This window comes from Rhinolophus hipposideros (genome assembly GCF_964194185.1).
Source record: "Rhinolophus hipposideros genome assembly, chromosome: 2".
Taxonomy (NCBI): Eukaryota; Metazoa; Chordata; class Mammalia; order Chiroptera; family Rhinolophidae; genus Rhinolophus; species Rhinolophus hipposideros.
This window is the reverse complement of record NC_138048.1, coordinates 1940546-1960237: the sequence shown is the minus strand read 5'-3', so window position 1 is coordinate 1960237 and position 19692 is coordinate 1940546. Positions and strand designations below refer to the sequence as shown.

At 34.0% G+C, this 19692-nt stretch overlaps 1 protein-coding gene across 5 annotated transcripts in view; it reads left to right on the top strand.

The window, feature by feature from the left end:
* Positions 1–19692, top strand: part of ATR (ATR checkpoint kinase) — a 110755-nt gene that overhangs the window by 86382 nt on the left and 4681 nt on the right. For 3 of the 5 annotated variants that reach the window (XM_081077678.1, XM_081077679.1, XM_081077680.1), the window contains 10 exons: positions 2210–2352; positions 4608–4705; positions 6557–6789; positions 7785–7919; positions 9915–10115; positions 11137–11280; positions 13475–13625; positions 16254–16410; positions 16522–16675; positions 18005–18156. In XM_081077678.1, coding sequence (XP_080933804.1) covers positions 2210–2352; positions 4608–4705; positions 6557–6789; positions 7785–7919; positions 9915–10115; positions 11137–11280; positions 13475–13625; positions 16254–16410; positions 16522–16675; positions 18005–18156 — 1568 coding nt within the window. The remainder of the gene's footprint in view (positions 1–2209; positions 2353–4607; positions 4706–6556; positions 6790–7784; positions 7920–9914; positions 10116–11136; positions 11281–13474; positions 13626–16253; positions 16411–16521; positions 16676–18004; positions 18157–19692) is intronic. The other 2 variants (XR_013995208.1, XR_013995209.1) reach the window with 2 other exon arrangements.

Here is a 19692-nt window from a genome sequence, read left to right as displayed (position 1 = left end):
TTTAAAAGATTGACAATTCCAAATGTTAGAAAGGCTATAGAGCATTTACAGTCTCATAAAATGCTGCTGGAAGTATAGATCGGTACAGTTATTTTGGAAAACAGTTTGGCATTTTATACTAAAGGTAATAATACTGTGATCCAGCCACTGTACCAGTACTCAACACGTCTCCATTGGACATGTACAAAAATGTTTTTACTAACATTATTTGTAGTTTTAAACTGGAAGTTACTCAAATGTCAACTGGTTATAGAAAGGCTAAATTAATTGTAGTACATTCTTACAATGTAGTAATATACATATATGGCAATGAAAATCGAGAAAACAAAGTTACATGTAACAACGTGGATTGATCTCACATACATAATGTCGAATGAAAAAAGCCAGATACAAAATACTACATATAGTATGATTCCATTTTTAAAGTTGGGCAAAACAAAATTATAGTATTAGAAATAGACACAGTGGTTGTCTTAGTCCATTTGGGCTGTTATAACAAACATACTGGGTGGCTTAAACAACAATTTATTTTTCACAGTTCTGGAGACCGGTAAGTCCAAGATCAAGGCGCTGGTCAGTTTGGTGCCTGGTGAGGGCCTGCTTCCTGAGTCATAGACTACCATCTTCTCATTGTAACCTAACATAGCGGAAGGGGCAAGGGAGCTCTCTGGGGCCTCTTTTCTAAGAGCACAGTGGGCCATCACCAGGCTCCAACCTCATGACCTAATTACCTCCCAAATGCCCCACCTCCTAAGACCATCACATTAGAGATTAAGCGTCAGCATATGAATTGGAACACAACATTGAAATAGTAGTGGTTATTTTTTTTGGGGGGGGGGCAGAAAGAGGAAGGGAATGGGGAGACTCATGTTTCTGGAGTTCTTGTATGGGTGTCATCAATTTGTAATGATTGATCAAGTTTACATATAAGATTTATGTGTTTTTCTGTATGTAAATTTTATTTTCCAAAATATAATAAATTTTGAAAACTTAAACCGAAAGAAAGGAGGGAAAGAAGAAGAGAGGAAGGAAAATGGAAAGATGATGAAACTAGATTGAAAAATACCTTTTTTGAAGAAATCTTTAGTATTTTCCTTCATTCCCTTTGCTACTCTGTGGCGAAATGGGAGAGACCCAGTGGCTGCCTTGTCTCTGTGGCTGGATGGGCACCTGAATCCAGCCTCTGTTCCATACATCTAGTCGTGCATTCCTCTCCACAGGCAGCTTTGCAAGTGTATGTTTTCATGATTAGAGTCAGGAAACTCAAGATCTCATTTAAGGTTCCTGGTCTAAACTATGTTCCCAAACTTGCTTGGATTAAGAGTGGAAATTGATTTTTAAAAAATTGTTTTTAGTCAGCCGTTCTATGTATTTTCCATCATATTTCACATATTATTAAAAAATTAATAAACCCCACAAACATTTAAAGGGCAAGGAAACAGACAGGAAATGACAAAGGAGACTGAGTAGGAGTGGCCAGTAAAGTAGGGGAAAATTTGGAAGGTTATGACCTCACGGAAGCCCAGGTAATAAAGTATTTCAACGACAAAATTGGGGGTGGGTGGGGGTGGGGGAGACAACAGAAACAGATGCCAAAGAGACTTCAAATGAGACCAGAATGGGAAAATATCTCTTGGAATTAAGGATCTGCTTTAGTGCAGTGGGAAAACTAAAGCCCAAAAGAAATAGTTTGAGGAATGAATGTAAGGTGGAGAATTCTTTTTAGAAGCCTGATTACAAAGGAGTTAAGAGAGGGCAATAGGTGAGAGATCTTGAAGAAAAGATATGTGATATTTTTAAAATGACATTTTAATGCTTTTAAAGTCCTATCCTTTTCAGAGATTTGATGTTACCTCTCCTTCCTTTGAGGATTTTTTTTTCTTAACTATAAATATATACATATACACACACATAAAATAGTCCACCTGGAAATTATTTTGATGTATCATATAAAGTGGCAATGTAAATAGAGTTTTCTTCTCCTATGTAGCAAATTATCACGAGATACTGCACAGTGAGCCATCACCAGAACCAACCAGCTATCCCGAGAAAACTTTGTAAGAAATTAGCTGTTCCTTCTCCACATCAGAGAGTCAGCCGGCTTTGACTTTGCTCTGCCGAGATGTGACCCCTAGTCATCTGTTCATATTTTCCTTCCCAGCATAGTGTGAGGTTTTCTTAAGTGAGCACCCTGTATTCTGTCTTACAGGACGTGACCTTGTTCTTGCCGGAGTGGGAAGATGGGCATTTCTACCTCGCCAAGTATTATGACAAATTGATGCCCATGGTCACAGACAACAAGATGGAAAAGCAAGGTGACCTCATTCGGTACATAGTCCTTCATTTCGGAAGGTGAGTGTGAATACTGCAGGTTTGCTGACTGAATGTGTCAGGTGACTTGATACGGCACTGTTATCACAGACCGTAGCATATTCAGTGTTCTCTGCTTTACCACTGATCCAACCTATCATCTTAGATGAGACGATTTTTTCTTTATACAGTTTTTTTCCCTTTTAAAAATAACTTCTAATGGAATAAGAAAGGTGTACATATTTTTTAAAAATTCAATAGTGTCCAGAATAGAAAATGAAAATTAAGTGTCCTTCCCATTTCAGACCCTCATTCCCTAGAATTCCAGAAGACTCTGAATTTAATATAATTAATGGTTGTACTTAATTTCTGGTGGAATCTTTCCTTCCAGCCCATTCTGCTAAGTAGTATATATGAAAATGACTTTAACATTAGACTTGTAGAAGGAACTTCTCTCTTAAACTAGATAACAGTTGAAATATAACTTAATTTCATTTGTAGGTGTATCATCATCAAATAATATATTGTCTATGCCCACTGTTAATATTGTCACAAATTAATTACTAAGAAATAGTAGTGACATTCCACTCATTCTTATCATACTCACATACTATTGCTTTACATTGAAAAGGAACTTACTTCAGAGCAATAAATCTATTTAAAGTTGCCTATTATCAGGTATTTTGACTTCTCATTTCAGCATTATCAGGAATCTAAGCAATGTTTTTTCATCAGTGATGGTAGGATTGCAAGATTTGGCCAAGCCTCTCTTCCTGCAATGGAATTCAAGTTTTATAAAATCCAAACGTAATTTTATTAATTAATGATTGTTAGTTGTTTATCGTTGAGGCAAAATTCCTAGCATATTGATGTTCTGAAATGGCAGCAGAAGCAGAGACCAGTTATTAAATGCATTTTCTTTTCTAAAAAAAGTGATAGCTTTCATTTGCTTTTCAGTATTAGCATATATCATGTGAGTTAGTATACAGGATTGATTTAATACATTTCTTCTAAAATGCAGTTACTTAAAGTCTTTAATGTACATAACACTGTTAGGTATAGTGTGAGATTTTTAAAAGTACAGCTTGAAGTAAGACTGTTTTAGATCATTTTATCCATAGTAGTTAATGAACAGCATTTGCATACTTAAAGGAGTAAACTCACCTGGCTAGTAAACTCACGAGACTTATCTCCTGCGTGATTGAATGACTGTGTTATTACTAATAAAGCATCAGTATTAGGCGTCAAAGACCTACAATCCAATTATTAGGTTGGTGCAAAAGTAACTTTGGTTTTTGCAATTATAGTTAACCTTTTAAACCACAATTACTTTTGCACCAACCTAATAGATAGAGAAGCGTTAAGCTCATAAAACATTTAAATAATGGTACATAACAGAATGTGTGATCAGATAGCGAAATAAATGGTATTACTATCAGAAGTATCTTTTTTATATTAGCAAGATACTAAAAGTGAGCTAAACAAGTCCAGAAGTCAGCGATTTTGGGCAAATCTGAACTCAAAACGCAAGCCACTGGCTTTATGATTTCCAAAGCATACCTCTTTGCACTGCATTGCTGCAGAAGTCCAGTAGGCCACATGAAGAAGGTAGGATTTAAAAGATAATTCAAGAAGGAGAGGATATTACACTAAGTTTTCACAGGTTTGGCAGAGAAACAGGGTTTGACTGGTTTGTTCAGAGGATGGTGAGGAAATTAGCCTTGATGGAGGATGTATACTGGTGAGTAGTGAGTGACTAAAATTGGAAAGTTATAAAGAAACAAGATTGTAAATATTTGAATCCCAGGCAGAGCCATTCATGTAGTCTTAATATATAGGTAGTTGATTCTTATTTTTGAACAGAGGGAGAGCATGATAAAACTAGAATTGAAGGAATGTTAGTCTGGAATTTATTGAAGGGAAGTAATGTAGAATTAGGGAGACTAAGTTATTGTAATTTCCCTGATATTGAGTGATTGGGCCTGACCTAGGCTTATAGTTATAGAACGTAAATGAAGGCACAGATCCTAAGGGTTATTTGAAAGAAGTATCGACAGGACTTTGACTAGGTCATAACTTGTATTAATTTTGGAGCAGGCAATATAGGGCTTAGTGAGGAATATATGTAGTAAGAAAAAAAGAAGAGAGGAGTCAAAGTTAACCTCTGCTAAGAAGAAATACTGATACCATAATTTTTGTCAGAGGGCTATATATTACTCAAGTAGCAGTTTAAATCTTAAAATTTTAATTTATATAACAAACAGAACACTATTAATAATATCTTTGTATAATTGCAGATCTCTACAGTATGGAAATCAATTCATATATCAGTCAATGCCACGGATGTTATCACTATGGCTTGATTTTGGTGCTAAGGCCTATGAATGGGAAAAAGGTATATTAATTTTGTATGTAAGAATTTAAGGAACTGAGAAGAATTATAATTTTGGTATGAAGTCAGATTTGGCTTGACAGTCTAACTTATTAAAAGCTAGGAATGAATTTGATAATTAAGATTTTATAAATTAAAAAAATCAGCTGTAATTGAAAAATAAATTTAAAAGATTTTATATAAGTGTGAGCAAGAAACTAAATATTAAAAAGGAGAAAGACTAAACAGACTTTTTAATTAAAACACAGTTAACGTATAGTAGTTTCAGGTGCACAGCATAGTTTTTCAACATTTACATACCTAACAAAGTGATCAACAGTAAGTCTAGTAACTGTCACGGTACAAAGTTATTACTATGTTATTGACTATATTCCCAATGCTGTACAGTACATCACCATGACTTATTTATTTTATAATTGGAAATTTGGACCTCTTATTATTCCCCTTCCCCCTTTTCACCCTTCTCCCACTTCCTTCCCTTCCTGTGGCCATCAGCTTGTTGTTTGTATCTGAGTCGGTTTCTGTGTGGTTTGTTGGTTTGTTTTGTTTTTTAGATACCAAACATAGACTTTTTAAGTAGTTGTAGTTCAGGGCCTGCAAATGAAAATCTGCTCATTCCTTGATGAACCTAACACATACTGACAAATATTAGTTTAAGCCAAATAATTTATTATAGAATTACAAGGGATTGTGGCTTGTTCTGTTTGTTTCTAGGGAAAATTAATGGCCCTTGAATTTTTCAATGGCCCTACATATTTTGTCTTAACTCGGACAGAAAAAACTATCTTTTCACAAATTGGCAAGTGATCTGGCTTTGTACACAGGAATACATACAGTAGTCCCCCCTTGTCCACAGGGGACACGTTCCAAGACCCCTAGTGGATGCCTGAATCCGTAGATAGTACCAGACCCTAATATGCTTCTTCAACTTTGATGGAAATGTGGCAGCAGGTTCTTCATCAGCAGGCGTAGCCTCTCCAGTAACATTTATATTTTTTAGTCCAAACCTATTCCTGAATCTGTGTAACTATTCCCTTACTTGAGTCAATGGCTTGGCGTCACTTGTTTCAAGGGACCCCTTGCTGAAGTCTTCCTATAAGCTCAATGCTTGCTGGCACGTTGCTGTCAGTCGGAACACGTTTTCTGTTTATGTCTGCCACCCACTAATGTAATGCCTTTTCCATCTTAACTAAGCATACTGTAGCCGTAACTTTTGCAGCTTGAGGTGCAACAGCAAAATTACCACAAATTTCTTTTTCCTTCTTCACAATTTCACGGATAGAAGAGTTGTTCTTTCTGTAGATCTTAGCAACCTCAGCATATGATTTGTTTTCTTTCCATATTGTTGAGAACTTGCACCTTTTCACTGAAAGGAAGCCCTTTATGGCTTCTCTTTGGCATATCTGAATTTCCAGCATCACTATTCTTGCATTTTGGGACCATTACTGAATAAAATAAAGGTTTCTTGAACACAAGCACTGTGATACCTCCAACAGTGGATCTAATAGACAAGGTGGCTACTAAATGACTAACAGGTGGGGAGCATGTACAGCGTGGAGACACTGGACAAAGGGATGATTCATGTCGCGAGCAGGACAGAGCAGGGCGAGGTTTCATCATGCTACTCAGAATGGCGCATAGTTGAAAACTTATGAATTGTTTATTTCTGGAATTTTTCATGTAATATTTTCAGACAACAGTTGACTGCAGGTAAGTGAAACTGGAAAGCAAAACTGGGGATGGGGAGGCTATCTATATGTTAAAGCTATTTTTAAAACAAAATTTTTCTCTGTGAAATGAACTGATACACTGTTTTATTCTTTACTATTTTTTTAACTTCGATTTTTCTTCCAGCTGCCCGCTGTGATCGTGTACAAATGAGAAATGATTTAGCTAAAATAAACAAAGTTATCACAGAGCACAAAAATCACTTAGCTCCATATCAGTTTTTGACTGCTTTTTCACAATTGATCTCCCGAATTTGTCATTCTCATGATGAAGTTTTTGTTGTCTTGATGGAAATTATAGCCAAAGTGTTTCTGGCTTATCCTCAGCAAGCAATGTGGATGATGACAGCTGTGTCAAAGGTAATATATTAGTCACAACTGTTTTTATCCATTTTATATGGCATTGATTATTTAATGCTAATATGATGATGAAAGTTTTAGGGTTTCTCTCTACAAATATCAAGTTTTAGGGTTTCTCTACAAATCACATTAGATTTGTAGCAAAACATAAATTTTAAATACTTTAAAAAGAGATATTATAGCATTATGTCTCATTTTAATATTTAGAAAATTTACCATATCAAATAAAGTGACTAGCATGCTTAAGATAAAAAAATTCAATATGCCTTTTCTTTATGAAGTCTATAAACTGTTAGTGTTTGCTATAAAATGGCAACCTATATTTTTTTCAAGTGTTTTAATCCAAAGTACTTGAACTATTAATACTAGAAAAGTTTTGTTGCATTATTAATGGGACTTTACAAGTTTGTAATACATATTTAATTAATAAATAGTTTTGAGAATTTCAAAAATACACAGATATAATAAAGAAAAAATTCACTCCTCTACTATTCATTAGTATTTTGGTGTATTTTTGTATGTTTATTTTCTATGTGTATTTTAGCCCTAATTGGATCACATAGATACATAATTTCATATTTTTTACTTTAGCTTGTTACTATAAGCATGTTCCCACGTTATTAAATATTCTTTGAAGATACAATTTTAATAACTATATAAAATTCTATAGTAGTTAGCCTTCTATAATTTATATAACTGTTGCTAATCATTAAGGATGTTTACAGTTTTTTGCTGTTGTAATACATGTAGACGCATCTATATTTATTCTCATTTCTAATTATTTCTTCCAGGTAGATCCTAAGAAGGGAATTCATCAGGTCATAAGATAGCAGCATTTTTATGGCTATTGATAGTATTGCCAAATTGATTTCTAGAAAATTTGTATCAGTATAAACTCTCATCATAAATACTTTATAAGTTGATTTTTGTTAAAAGTCCTGTTGTTACCTTTTTAAAATCTTGTATAAAGTTATGTTTAACTTTTTTTATGACAGTCTTCTTATCCCATGCGTGTGAACAGATGCAAGGAAATCCTAAATAAAGCTATTCATATGAAAAACTCATTAGAAAAGTTTGTTGGAGATGCGACTCGCCTAACAGATAAGCTTCTAGAATTGTGCAATAAACCGGTATTGTCATAAATCTTACTACTTATAAATCAATGTTGGATAATCTTGTACAAAACTTCTATATGATTTTAGCTGGTTTTCTTTTATTTAATTAAAATTCTAACATACATGGGTATATACATATATCAAAAGTTATCACATTGTATACTTTAAACATGTGCAGTTTAATTAAGCTCTTTTTAAAATTTCTAACATGCCCTCTCTCAGCTGTCCTCCAAATTTCTAAAAGTTCCTCTTAATGTAAATTTTTCAGAGAGTAAATTATATTTATTAAAAATAATTTTAAGTAGAGGATATGAACTAAGACATAAAAATATAAGTATGTAAAATACTCAGTTCAACTTGTCTCTGTGATTGTTTTCTGTCATATCTTTAAACTTTCAAAACTTATACACATTAACCTACATACATGAGAGGAAAGATGATTGGAGTTTTGGTTTTCATTCATTCAGTACACATTTCAGTATCTACCAGGAGACCAGCACTGTGCTAAGGGAAACACAGATGAATATGTTCTCCTGCCCTCAGTGCTCATAGTGTCGTAGGAAACTAAGCAGATGGTTATTATCTAGTATAATAACTACTTTTTTTCAGTAGACTTGTGACTAGAATATGGACATGCTTATAGGAGTGACCCCTATTCTACCTAAGGAATTAGAAGAGGAAAAAAAGCCCCCTGAAGAATGTCTAGGAAAGGTAAAGGTGGGGCTAGGGTATGTATAAGGAGGGAGAGACTCTTTATGAGATAAATAGCTAGATTTCACTTTGCAAATATTCATTCTATTAACTGTAGGTGAGAAAATACAGACCATCCTATTTCTCACTTTCCCTTCATCAATAAACATCTTGAAAGCGTGATCTGTTTTTGCTGTCTGCGTTACCGTATTTGCTGTGTATAATGCACACTTTTTTGCCCAAATTTGTGAGGGAAAAATAAAGATGCCTATTATACATGGGTAGTACTAATTTTGTATCTATATGCATGTTTTTAATTCTTTTATTTATGCTTATGAGTTAAAAGTGTAACTCTAGAAATCAATAACGGTATCCATATGCAAAGTAATATCCTGGAATGTGATGTGGTTTTGTTGAACTTACCACGAACTTGAAACAAGAGTTCTCGGCCTTCTGTGATGTGTAAATATGGTAAATTTGTTACCGGTACATAAACTTTCTTATACCTTATATCTGTTCTTGTGTTTTGTAATTACTTGTTACATAAAATTTCCTGTACCATAATATGTTAAAAATTAAAGCTAAAATTCCTTTATAATACAAAAAATAAGTACCTAAATGTAAACAAATAAAGATTTGAATTAAAAAAATAAAACGAAAGAGTTTTTTCCCCTGAAAGTTTGGGCCAAAAAACGTGGGTGTGCATTATACACGGGAGTACATTATACACAGCAAAATACGGTAATTCTATTTGACTTCTAATGCACTTAACATTGTCAGAAACAGTGTTATGATAATGGGCAACATTTATTAAACACTGGCACTTTTTAAAGTGCTTTAAATGACAAGTTTCCAATTCTTTATCTGCTTCCAAAGTTTCCAAAACTTTGTGGTCAGCTACATTTAGGAATTCAGAATTTTGCAGATTTTTAAAGGTAGTATAGTACATATACTTTATATTGAGTATTGTAATCAGATATCTAATTATTTCTGTAGTGAAACGTATTAATCTTTGCACTGAGACATTTAGATATCATTTTGCTGCCAAATGAGATGGGGTACCAAACAAAGTTTGATTTACAGAGCTCTTTGGGTTTTGTAATGTCTGATGGATTATAGGTTCTGTTATCTCCCTAGTCATTTAACAATACTATGGGATAGGTATTATTATTGATAAGGTGAAAGACTACCGAGAGGTTAAAATGAGATGGTGTGTAAAAATTACTTAAAAACCTAAGGGTTCTGTAATTCAACGTTTCGATGAAACTAAGGGTTCTATAACAGAAATTAAAATGTACTTTCCTCCCCCTCCTCCCCCAGGTGAATGGAAGTAGTTCTACATTAAGCATGAGCACTCATTTTAAAATGCTTAAAAAGCTGGTAGAAGAAGCAACATTTAGTGAAATCCTCATTCCGTTACAATCAGTCATGATACCTACTCTTCCATCAATTCCAGGTGCCCATGCTAACCATGATCCATTTCCTGGGCATTGGGCCTATATTTCAAGCTTTGATGATACGGTAAACTTCAGTTTTATGTAATCGTTGCTTTTTTAAAATTATTATTAAGTTAAAATTTTCAGCTTAAGTTTAAAAGTGTTTTTCTCAGAGACTAAATGAATTTTATTGCAAAGGAAAGAACGATTGTAAGTTCAGAAAAGTAAAACTGGTACTGGTGAAGCAAAATTAAGTGATTAAAAAATCCCATGTTGATTTTCATATGCTCATATTTGCTTTAGTCTTAAAAACTATTTTTTTCACAATTTTTTCATACTCTTCCTTTGTCTTAAATAGGGAGAACAGAAAGAGAACAAAATACAGTCTTTTGTTTGTATTTTGGAAGGAGGTGAAATTCATCTAGAAAAGAGCTTGATTCTGTTTTTGAAGTATGATATGTAACTATTTTAAAGAAATGGTACTAGAGCACTTCTAAGTAAACACTTTTAAAAACTGCATTCTAATACTTCTGTGACGCAAAGCATTTGTTTAACTGCTTCAGAGCCAGCTACTAAACCACATAATGAAATCAGTCTTACCACTTAGAGTCATGCTTTGTTTTTAATGTTATATTATTCAGCTTATTTACTCATCTCATTAGGTAGACTTGATTTTAGAGGAATTTCTTTTTTCAAAAATCAAGTTACTTTCAATTGATAAACATTTCTTACTATTAAAGACATTTAAAAATAGTGTCTCCGGCTCTGAAGAAAGGTCCTAAAAATACTTCAAAAATCTTTTTAACATTGTGACTGCTTTAAGAGGCTGCCTGAATTTGGATGTGTACGTACTTACAGTGCTGCTAAAATAATCCTTTTACTTCATAGCCATTCTTTGTGGGTGAAAATGTGTCTCTACTCATGGACAACTATTGTTTTCCTAGATCATAGATAATTAAAAGAAATTGTTAAAATAGTAAATTTACTGTATAACATAAGTTGTTATATTCTCCTTTTTATTATATTAGGTAACACAATATTTATAATACATACAGAAATTTAAACAAAGAATGTTGACCTTAATTTATGTATAACTCATCTTTTAGGTGGAAATTCTTGCTTCTCTTCAGAAACCAAAGAAGATCTCTTTAAAAGGATCAGATGGGAAGTTCTACATCATGATGTGTAAGCCAAAAGATGACCTGAGAAAGGATTGTAGACTAATGGAATTCAATTCCTTGATTAATAAGGTTTGAGATAGTTTGCTTTTTAGAATTACCATAATTACTACCAATGTGATACGGGCTTTTCAGTATGCAAATAGATCAATCTTAGAATGAAATGTACTGCCTTTCATTTTCGATTAATTTTTTTAATTGGGATAAAGTCCACATAACAAAATTTAACAACTTAACCATTTTTAACTGTCCAGTTCAGTTTAGTGGCATTAAGGACCTTCACATTGTTGTACAACAATCACCACCATCTCTCTCTAGAACTTTTTTCATCTTCTCAAACTGCAACTCTGTATCCATTAAACACTAACTCCCTATTCCTCTTCCCCCTAGGGTCTGGTAATCACCTTTCTACTTTCTGTCTCTATGAAGTTTATTACTCTAGATACCTCAGATTGGTGGAATCATACAGTATTTGTCCTTTTTTACTGGCTTATTTCACTTAGCATTATGTCTTCGAGGTTCATCCATGGTATAGTATCTGTCGGAATATCTTTCCTTTATAAAACTGAATAGTATACCATGGTATGTATAGACCACATTTTGTTTATCTGTTCACCCCAGTGGACACTTGGGTTGTTGGTTTGAGTCCCTGCTTTCAATCTTTTGAGTATGTACCCAGGAGTAGAATTGCTGGTTTTACTTAATTTTTTAAGAATAAGATACTATTATTATATTGAGAAAAACGTATAAGATACATTAATGAGGGAAAATATTTTCTATTTAATGTTTAAATGATCTATAATACATTTTTTCTATCAGATTTATTTATATTTTATGTTTCAGTGCTAGAAAGATAGTGCTAGGTTCTATTTTAATCAACACATTGTTTTAAGGTGATTATTAGTATTTTTGGGGGTTCTGTTGGTAAGTACTTGATTTCTATCTCGGAAATGATATAAGAAATCTCATTAAAGGATTATTATAAATGTGTGGTCTTAGATATTTTGAGTTATTCTGTAGCCAGGTATTTATAAATGCATAGCACCTGTTTTTCTATTTGTAAAAATAAATCATACTGTAAATCATACTGTAAAAAAACATTGTTTTTCTATTAGTTTTTTGTCCCTCCTTTCCATCCCTTCCCTCATTTTACCAGTACCTCATTTGTTAGCAGGAAAAGCTTTGGACCTTTAACAAAGAAAAGATATAGCAGCAAATGAGTTCATTTTTAAAAACAGACAATTGTGGTTTGTGCTTAGTTTAACCAAAAGTAATTAAAAATTAATAGCACATTAAAATCCATTTCAAAGGCATTATGAAGGGAAGGAATATTTTTTATTTAAGATGTTGTCTGGTAAGTTGGTAATTTACTTTACTGACTATTAAACTATTAGTATGTTGATCCCAAGCTCCCTGAGTGTTTTTCTGGTTGGAAGTATCAAGGGGCCTCATTTTAGTTTATAAATATATCTTAATTAGCTTTGTTACTGATTAAATTATTGTATTACTATTCCCCCACATTAGCATGGTCAAATTAAGTAGCCTGATTATGGAAAACCAGAGTCTCACTAGGAGGCCACATACTGATCTTTCCATGTGATTCTCATGCCATACTGTTTTGCTGACATTTATGTAGTCTACTTATTCCTAAAGTTTAAAGTGTGTTTTTGGATTGGACAGGATACAATTATAGATGTGTGCTTAGTATATTTCACGCAGTTAAAGAATTAAACAAAATACTGTTTATCCTTACCTAATGTGTTTCAGGATTAATCAGAAGAGATGTGAAAAGTTTTCTTATGCGAATTTTTCAAATGAAGCTGTAATATTAAACTGCATGAGTAAGAAATATATTTTGGGTATATCACAAAACTCATACTTTTTTGTTCATGCATTTTTGAGATAATCAAAATTAATCAGCAGTCTCTGTACTAAGTACCTAATGTTTCAGTAATATTTTCGAAGGAATAAAATATAAGAGTATTTTGTCATTGTTTAATGTACAGCTGTCATATTTTTAAACACAATATTGTTGTCACATTAATAGTTTATAATTAAAAAGGACTTACCCAAGGCATTTTTAATGATTTGGAAATAGATTAGGGATACTGTTCTTGGCCTTTCATTCTGAAGAATTATTCATCTACATTGCATAGTAAGCTTTCATTGACCTTTTTTTGTTATGAAATGAACAATCGTTAGATATATTTGGCATAACATTTAGAAAATTATAATTTTTAATTTTTTGTGTTTTTTTTCTTAATAGTGCTTAAGAAAAGATGCAGAATCTCGTAGAAGAGAACTTCATATCCGAACATATGCAGTTATTCCACTGAATGATGAATGTGGGATTATTGAATGGGTTAACAATACTGCTGGCTTGAGACCAATTCTGACCAAACTATATAAGGAAAAGGGTACCAAAATTAATTCTTACAATATAAATATAATATGGCAATAATAGCTGCTAACATATAATATGTATGTAATTCTTATTAAGATATGTCATTATACATTTTTTTGGTATAAGCCATGATGAAATATCCAGTCAAATGAGAACCAATACACAGAAGTACTGAAGTATTTTCTTTCCTTGTATCTTAATTCCTTCTCTATCTTCATCTCAAAAGGATTGAGGTAGTTTCCAAAAATGTATATGAAAATTTGTTTTTCACACACTTACTGGTTAGCCATCCTGAAACTACTTCATGTGCTTACCAGACTTTAGAAAGTAAGTAAACATATCATGGCTAAATGAGAGCTGGGTTTTCACTGTCCAAGGAAGAAACGGAAAGGAAAGACTAGAATGAAGGTGAAAGTATTAGATTAGAAGCGGAGCTGCCCACTGGCCAAACCTGGGATGATTTGAGCACCAGAATAAATAATGATAGTGTTGAATTATAACCCACGGAATAAAATAATAATAAATACACGAGTCCACACTGATGTAAACAAATATGTGAATAAATAAGTAAATAAGTAGGAGCAGTTCTTCCTTACAGTAAATTGAAATAAATAAATGTAGAAGAAATGATGGAAATAGAACATCAACAATTAACAAATACCATAGTAATAATTGTTGCAGGCAATGAATATCAGTGGATGCTTAAATTAGTAGGAAAAGTATGATGGGAAACAGGTTATTTACAGTCTCAAAGTATATCCTTACAGAATAACTTATTAATTACACAGAAAAAATAGTAACTTTACAATGGAGAAACAAAAACATAACTGCTCAGAACTCTTAAAAAATGTCAACATAATGAAAGACAAAGACAGAAATTTCCCAGATTTGAGGACATTATGGAGACATGACAGCTGCATGCAATATGGGATCCTGGATTGGATCCTCACCTAGAAAAAGGACAATAGTGTGGGACTTTTGGTGAAATTTGGATAAGATCTGAATGTTAGTTAATAATATAACAAAATTTCCTAGTTTAGATATATATGAAGTTATCTGAGTGAAGTAGAAAATAGTGTATTAATTTCCTAGGGCTGCTGTAACAAAATACCACGAACTGGTTACAAACAATGGAAATTTAATCTCTCACAGTTCTGGAGGCTAGGAGTCCAAAATCATGGTGTCAGTAAGGGCCACGGTATCTCTGAAGGCCCCAGGGGAGAATCAGTTCCAGTCTTTTCTTTTTTAAACTTTTTTTTAAAATTTATTTTATTTTAAATGTGTTTTTCCAGGACCCATCAGCGCCAAGTCAAGTAGTTGTTTCAATCTAGTTGTGGAGGGCGCAGCTCACAGTGACCCATGCGGGGATCCAACCGGCAACCTTGTTGTTAAGAGCATCGTGCTCTAACCAACTGAGCTAACCGCCGGCCGTCCCAGTTCCAGTCTTTTCTCTTAGCTCTGGGGTTGCCAGCCATCCTTGACATTTCTGGGCTTATAGATGCATCACTCCATTGTCTGTCTCAGTCGTCACACAGTATTCTCCCTAAGGCTGTGTCTCTGTTTTCTTAAAAGGACACCAGTCATATTATATGAAGGGCCCACCCTAATGACTTCATCTTAACCTGATTCCTATTTCCAAATAAGGTCACATTCATAGGTACCAGGGGATAGGACTTCAGCAAATTTTTTGCAGGATATAATTCAACCTATAAAACATTAAGTAATATTGATGAATTACTGTATTATGGGTATTTGTAGTATTTACATACTTTTTTTAATTTATTGTTAACAAGCCTATTTATCCCTATTTTATGAACAGTGCCAAGAGGTTCAGTAACTTATCCAAGTTCACATAGCTAATGTATTGCAGAGCTGAAACTCAGACCCGTTAGAATCTGACTGCAAGGAACTTGCTGTTGACTATTTTATTTAGAAAGATGAAATATTATATAAGTTTTAGTTACTGCTATTGGATTTTTAAAAATATATATTTTCTACCTTGTCATGAACACAGTTGAACTATACAACATTTGAGTCTAAAAATCTCAAATTGCAAACTCGTCCATAAAACTTGCAGCTTGCTTTTGGTCCAAAAAGCACCAAGGTGGGCCTAAAAGCCACTCTATAGACCAGTCATACCAACCATCTAATATGGGATCAGAAATATATCAGAAGGGAAAGTTCTGCTTCTCCAGATACTTGTGTTGTACAGGATTAGTTACAAATCAGATATACTATGAATCTTCCTGGCTGGCCTTCACACAGAGTAGATTATTTCAGAGTTCTATAGTAGGTTTCTTAGTAATGAATGGTTCAGTGTGGACCATTACTACATGTTGATTACGGAGAGATCACGGTAATTTCAGTGAGGGCTGCAGCAGTTTTACAATTTCAGCGGCACTATTCGTGTTCTGAGTGGTATCTTCTGGTATTATTTGATTCCACAACATTGGTTTTAGTTGACATTAATTATCATCAACAAGAAAATAAATTTACTTATGCATAGTTGAAAATTTTCCATTCATGCTTTTGAACAACAATTTGAATAAGGGTTGATGTTCCCTGTCCTATTTTAACAACAACAAAAATGCCCCTTTCCTCGTTTTGCTTACGTGTTAATGGAGATCACTCGACCTTGCAGGAGTTTATATGACGGGGAAGGAACTTCGCCAGTGTATGCTACCGAAGGCAGCAGCTCTGTCTGAGAAACTCAAAGTATTCCGAGAATTTCTCCTTCCCAGGCACCCTCCTGTTTTTCATGAGTGGTTTCTGAGAACATTCCCTGATCCTACATCATGGTAAGTTACCAAGAATATATATTATTATGGCTGGATTTTTAAAACTGTTTTAGATTTATGCTGCCTCACATTCCTGAGGAGATTTGGTAGGCATCTTTGTGTTTTCTGTAGGTACAGCAGCAGGTCGGCATATTGCCGCTCCACAGCAGTCATGTCAATGGTTGGGTATATCCTGGGCCTTGGAGACCGTCATGGTGAAAACATTCTCTTTGATTCTTTAACTGGTGAATGTGTCCATGTGGATTTCAACTGTCTCTTTAATAAGGTATGTGATGTGATTTACTCTAGTTAATTGTATGTTTTCTCGTAATTTTCTTTCCTCAACAACTGTTCTTCCTAGACATACCCTTTGGTAGCAATTATAATCACAGTTGAATCACATTGAGAGTTTGTTGACTCGTTTTGATCAGTGAGTCCTGTAGCCCTTAGTAAAGCAACTCAGAATGCAGAGAACTCAAAGCAGTGATGTAATAAAGCTAGCACTGAATCTGAAATCCAAAAGCATAGTTTCAAGTTCTGACTCAGTTCTTAGATATATGGACAAGTTCATTTTACTGAGACTCACTTTTTGGAGAAACAGAGTGATTTAATGTTTGGATGTTTCCAAACTTGTCAGCATATCAGAATCATCTAAGAATTTGGTTTGTTTGTTTTAATGTAGACACCTAGGAAATATCCCAGGAGGTTCAGATTCTGTAGGCCCAGAGTGGGGCCTGGGAGTAAATTAAGGTGTTAGACTCCCCCTGAGGCCTCCTCCAGTTTTCCAGTGTTATGATCCTGGAAGGCAGACTTATAGGTAGACCCACTTTTTCTTCATCCCCATTCTCTGTGGGTTGTCTTCTGCTGTCACAGGAAACCAAGAAAGATCACAGACCAAACTGAGAACAAATCAGAGATAAATTACTTGTATAAGTTCAATCATACCAGAGAGGAATTGAGGGAAGCTGATTGGAGGGATTAAAAAGCCCTAAGAAAGGCAGGTTAGAGAATGGCAAAAAACAAATGAATTTATTAGTAAGTAATTTATTAGTAAGTTTATTAAATGAATATATTAGTAGTTGGTGCAAAAGTAATTGCGGTTTGAAAGGTTAAAAACCGCAATTACTTTTGCACCAACCTAATACGTTACATTTCCTGTCTGAGGGATATGAGCATTTAACACTTGGCTATATCTTTTCCCCTCCTGTTTTAAAGTAAAAGCCTTAAAGAAAAGAAGAAAGATATAAAACTATTTGTACGTACTTTATATTATTCAAGAAGGACATTCAGGAAGTTAATATAAGACTAAATATTGAATGCATAAAAATTTCTGTATGCTATTTATCATAGTAATTCAGCAAAAGGTGAGTACATCATCCATCCTCTAGATTTTATCCATGGGGTAAAAGGCGTTCAAGTCCCAGAAGGTGAAGGTAGAGCCATATGGATGTTTTATGATATAGCTTCTAGTGGTTTTTACTTGTAGTTACAGATATAAGTATTTTGAGGGTATGTTTGCTCTTTGCCAAGAGAGCGTAGATATGAAGTTCTAAATTTTTTTGCATTAAGATTTTAAAATTCTAACATGTTTTTTGATAAAATGCATTGTTTTAAGGGAGAAACCTTTGAAGTTCCAGAAATTGTTCCATTTCGCCTGACTCATAATATGGTTAATGGAATGGGTCCTATGGGAACAGAAGGTCTTTTTCGAAGAGCTTGTGAAGTTACAATGAGGCTGATGCGAGATCAGAGAGAGCCTTTAATGAGGTAATCATCTATATTTTGTAAATAATTTAACAGTAACTTTGAATACAATTATTGGTTTCTGAGTATGTTTTCTTTATTATATAGAATCTACTTTGCATTGGTGGAAGTAGGTTTTTAAAAATAATAGCTTTATTAAGATATAATTTACATACCATAAAATTCACTCTTAAAGTGTACCCTATAGTGGTTTTTAGTATATTCACAAGATTGTGCAACCATCACTGTTGTCTAATTATAAAACATTTTCATCACCCCCAAAAGAATTAACAGCTACTCCCCATCCCTACTCCCCATCCTTACTCCCACACCATCCCTTAGCAACCGCTAATCTACTTGATGTCTATGGATTTGCCTATCCTGGACATTTCATGTATAGATGGGATCATACAACATGTGGCTGTTTGTGTCTGTCTTCTTTCACTTATTATAATGTTTTTGAGGTTTACCCAGGCTGTAGCATGTATCAATACTTTATTCTTTTTTATTGCCAAATAATATTCCATTGTATGGATACCAAATTTTATCAATTAATGGACATTTGGATTTTTTCCACCTTTTGGTTATTGTGACTAGTGTGGCTGTGAACTTTGCATATAAGTTTTATGTAGATACGTTTTCAGTTCTTTGGGGGTATACCTAGGAGGAGACTTGCTGGCTCATATCTTAACTCTAAGCTTAACATTTTGAGGAATTTTCAAGCTGTTTTCCAAAGCGGTTGTGATACTGTACAATCCCATTAGTAATGTGTAAGGGCTCCAATTCCTCCACATCTTTATCAACGTTTGTGATTGTATATCTTTGTAATTTTACCCATCCTAGTGAGTCTCAAGTGGTATCTCGTGGTTTTAATTTGCATTTCCTTAATGACCAACGATGTGAACATCTTTTCATGTGTTTATTGGTCAGTTGTATATCTTCTTTGAACAAATGTCTATTCAAATCCCATTTTTAAATTGGATTGTCTTTTTTTGTTGACTTGTAAGAATTCTTTACATAATCTGGATACTAGACCCTTATGAGATATGATTTTTTTCTCATATATGTAGGTTGTCTTTTCCCTTTCTTTTTTTTGTTGTTGTTGATGTTAGTTGTTTTTTTTTTTTTTTTGGTCAAACTTTTTTAAAAAATTTTTTAATTTTTTTAATTTTTATTTATTTTTTATTTTTTTAAAAATTTATTTATTTACTTTTTATTGGGGAAGGGGAATAGGACTTTATTAGGGCACCGTGTGTACTTCCAGGCCGTTTTTCCAAGTCAAGTTGTTGTCCTTTCAGTCTCAGTTGTGGAGGGCGCAGCTCAGCTCCAGGTCCAGTTGCTGTTTTCTAGTTGCAGGGGGCACAGCCCACCATCCCTTGCGGGAGTCAAACTGGCAACCTTGTGGTTGAGAGGACACGCTCCAACCAACTGAGCCCATCAGGGAGCTCAGTGGCAGCTCAGCTCAAGGTGCCACGTTCAATCTTAGTTGCGGGGGGCGCTGCCCACCATCCATCCCTTGCGGGACTCGAGGAATTAAACCGGCAACCTTGTGGTTGAGAG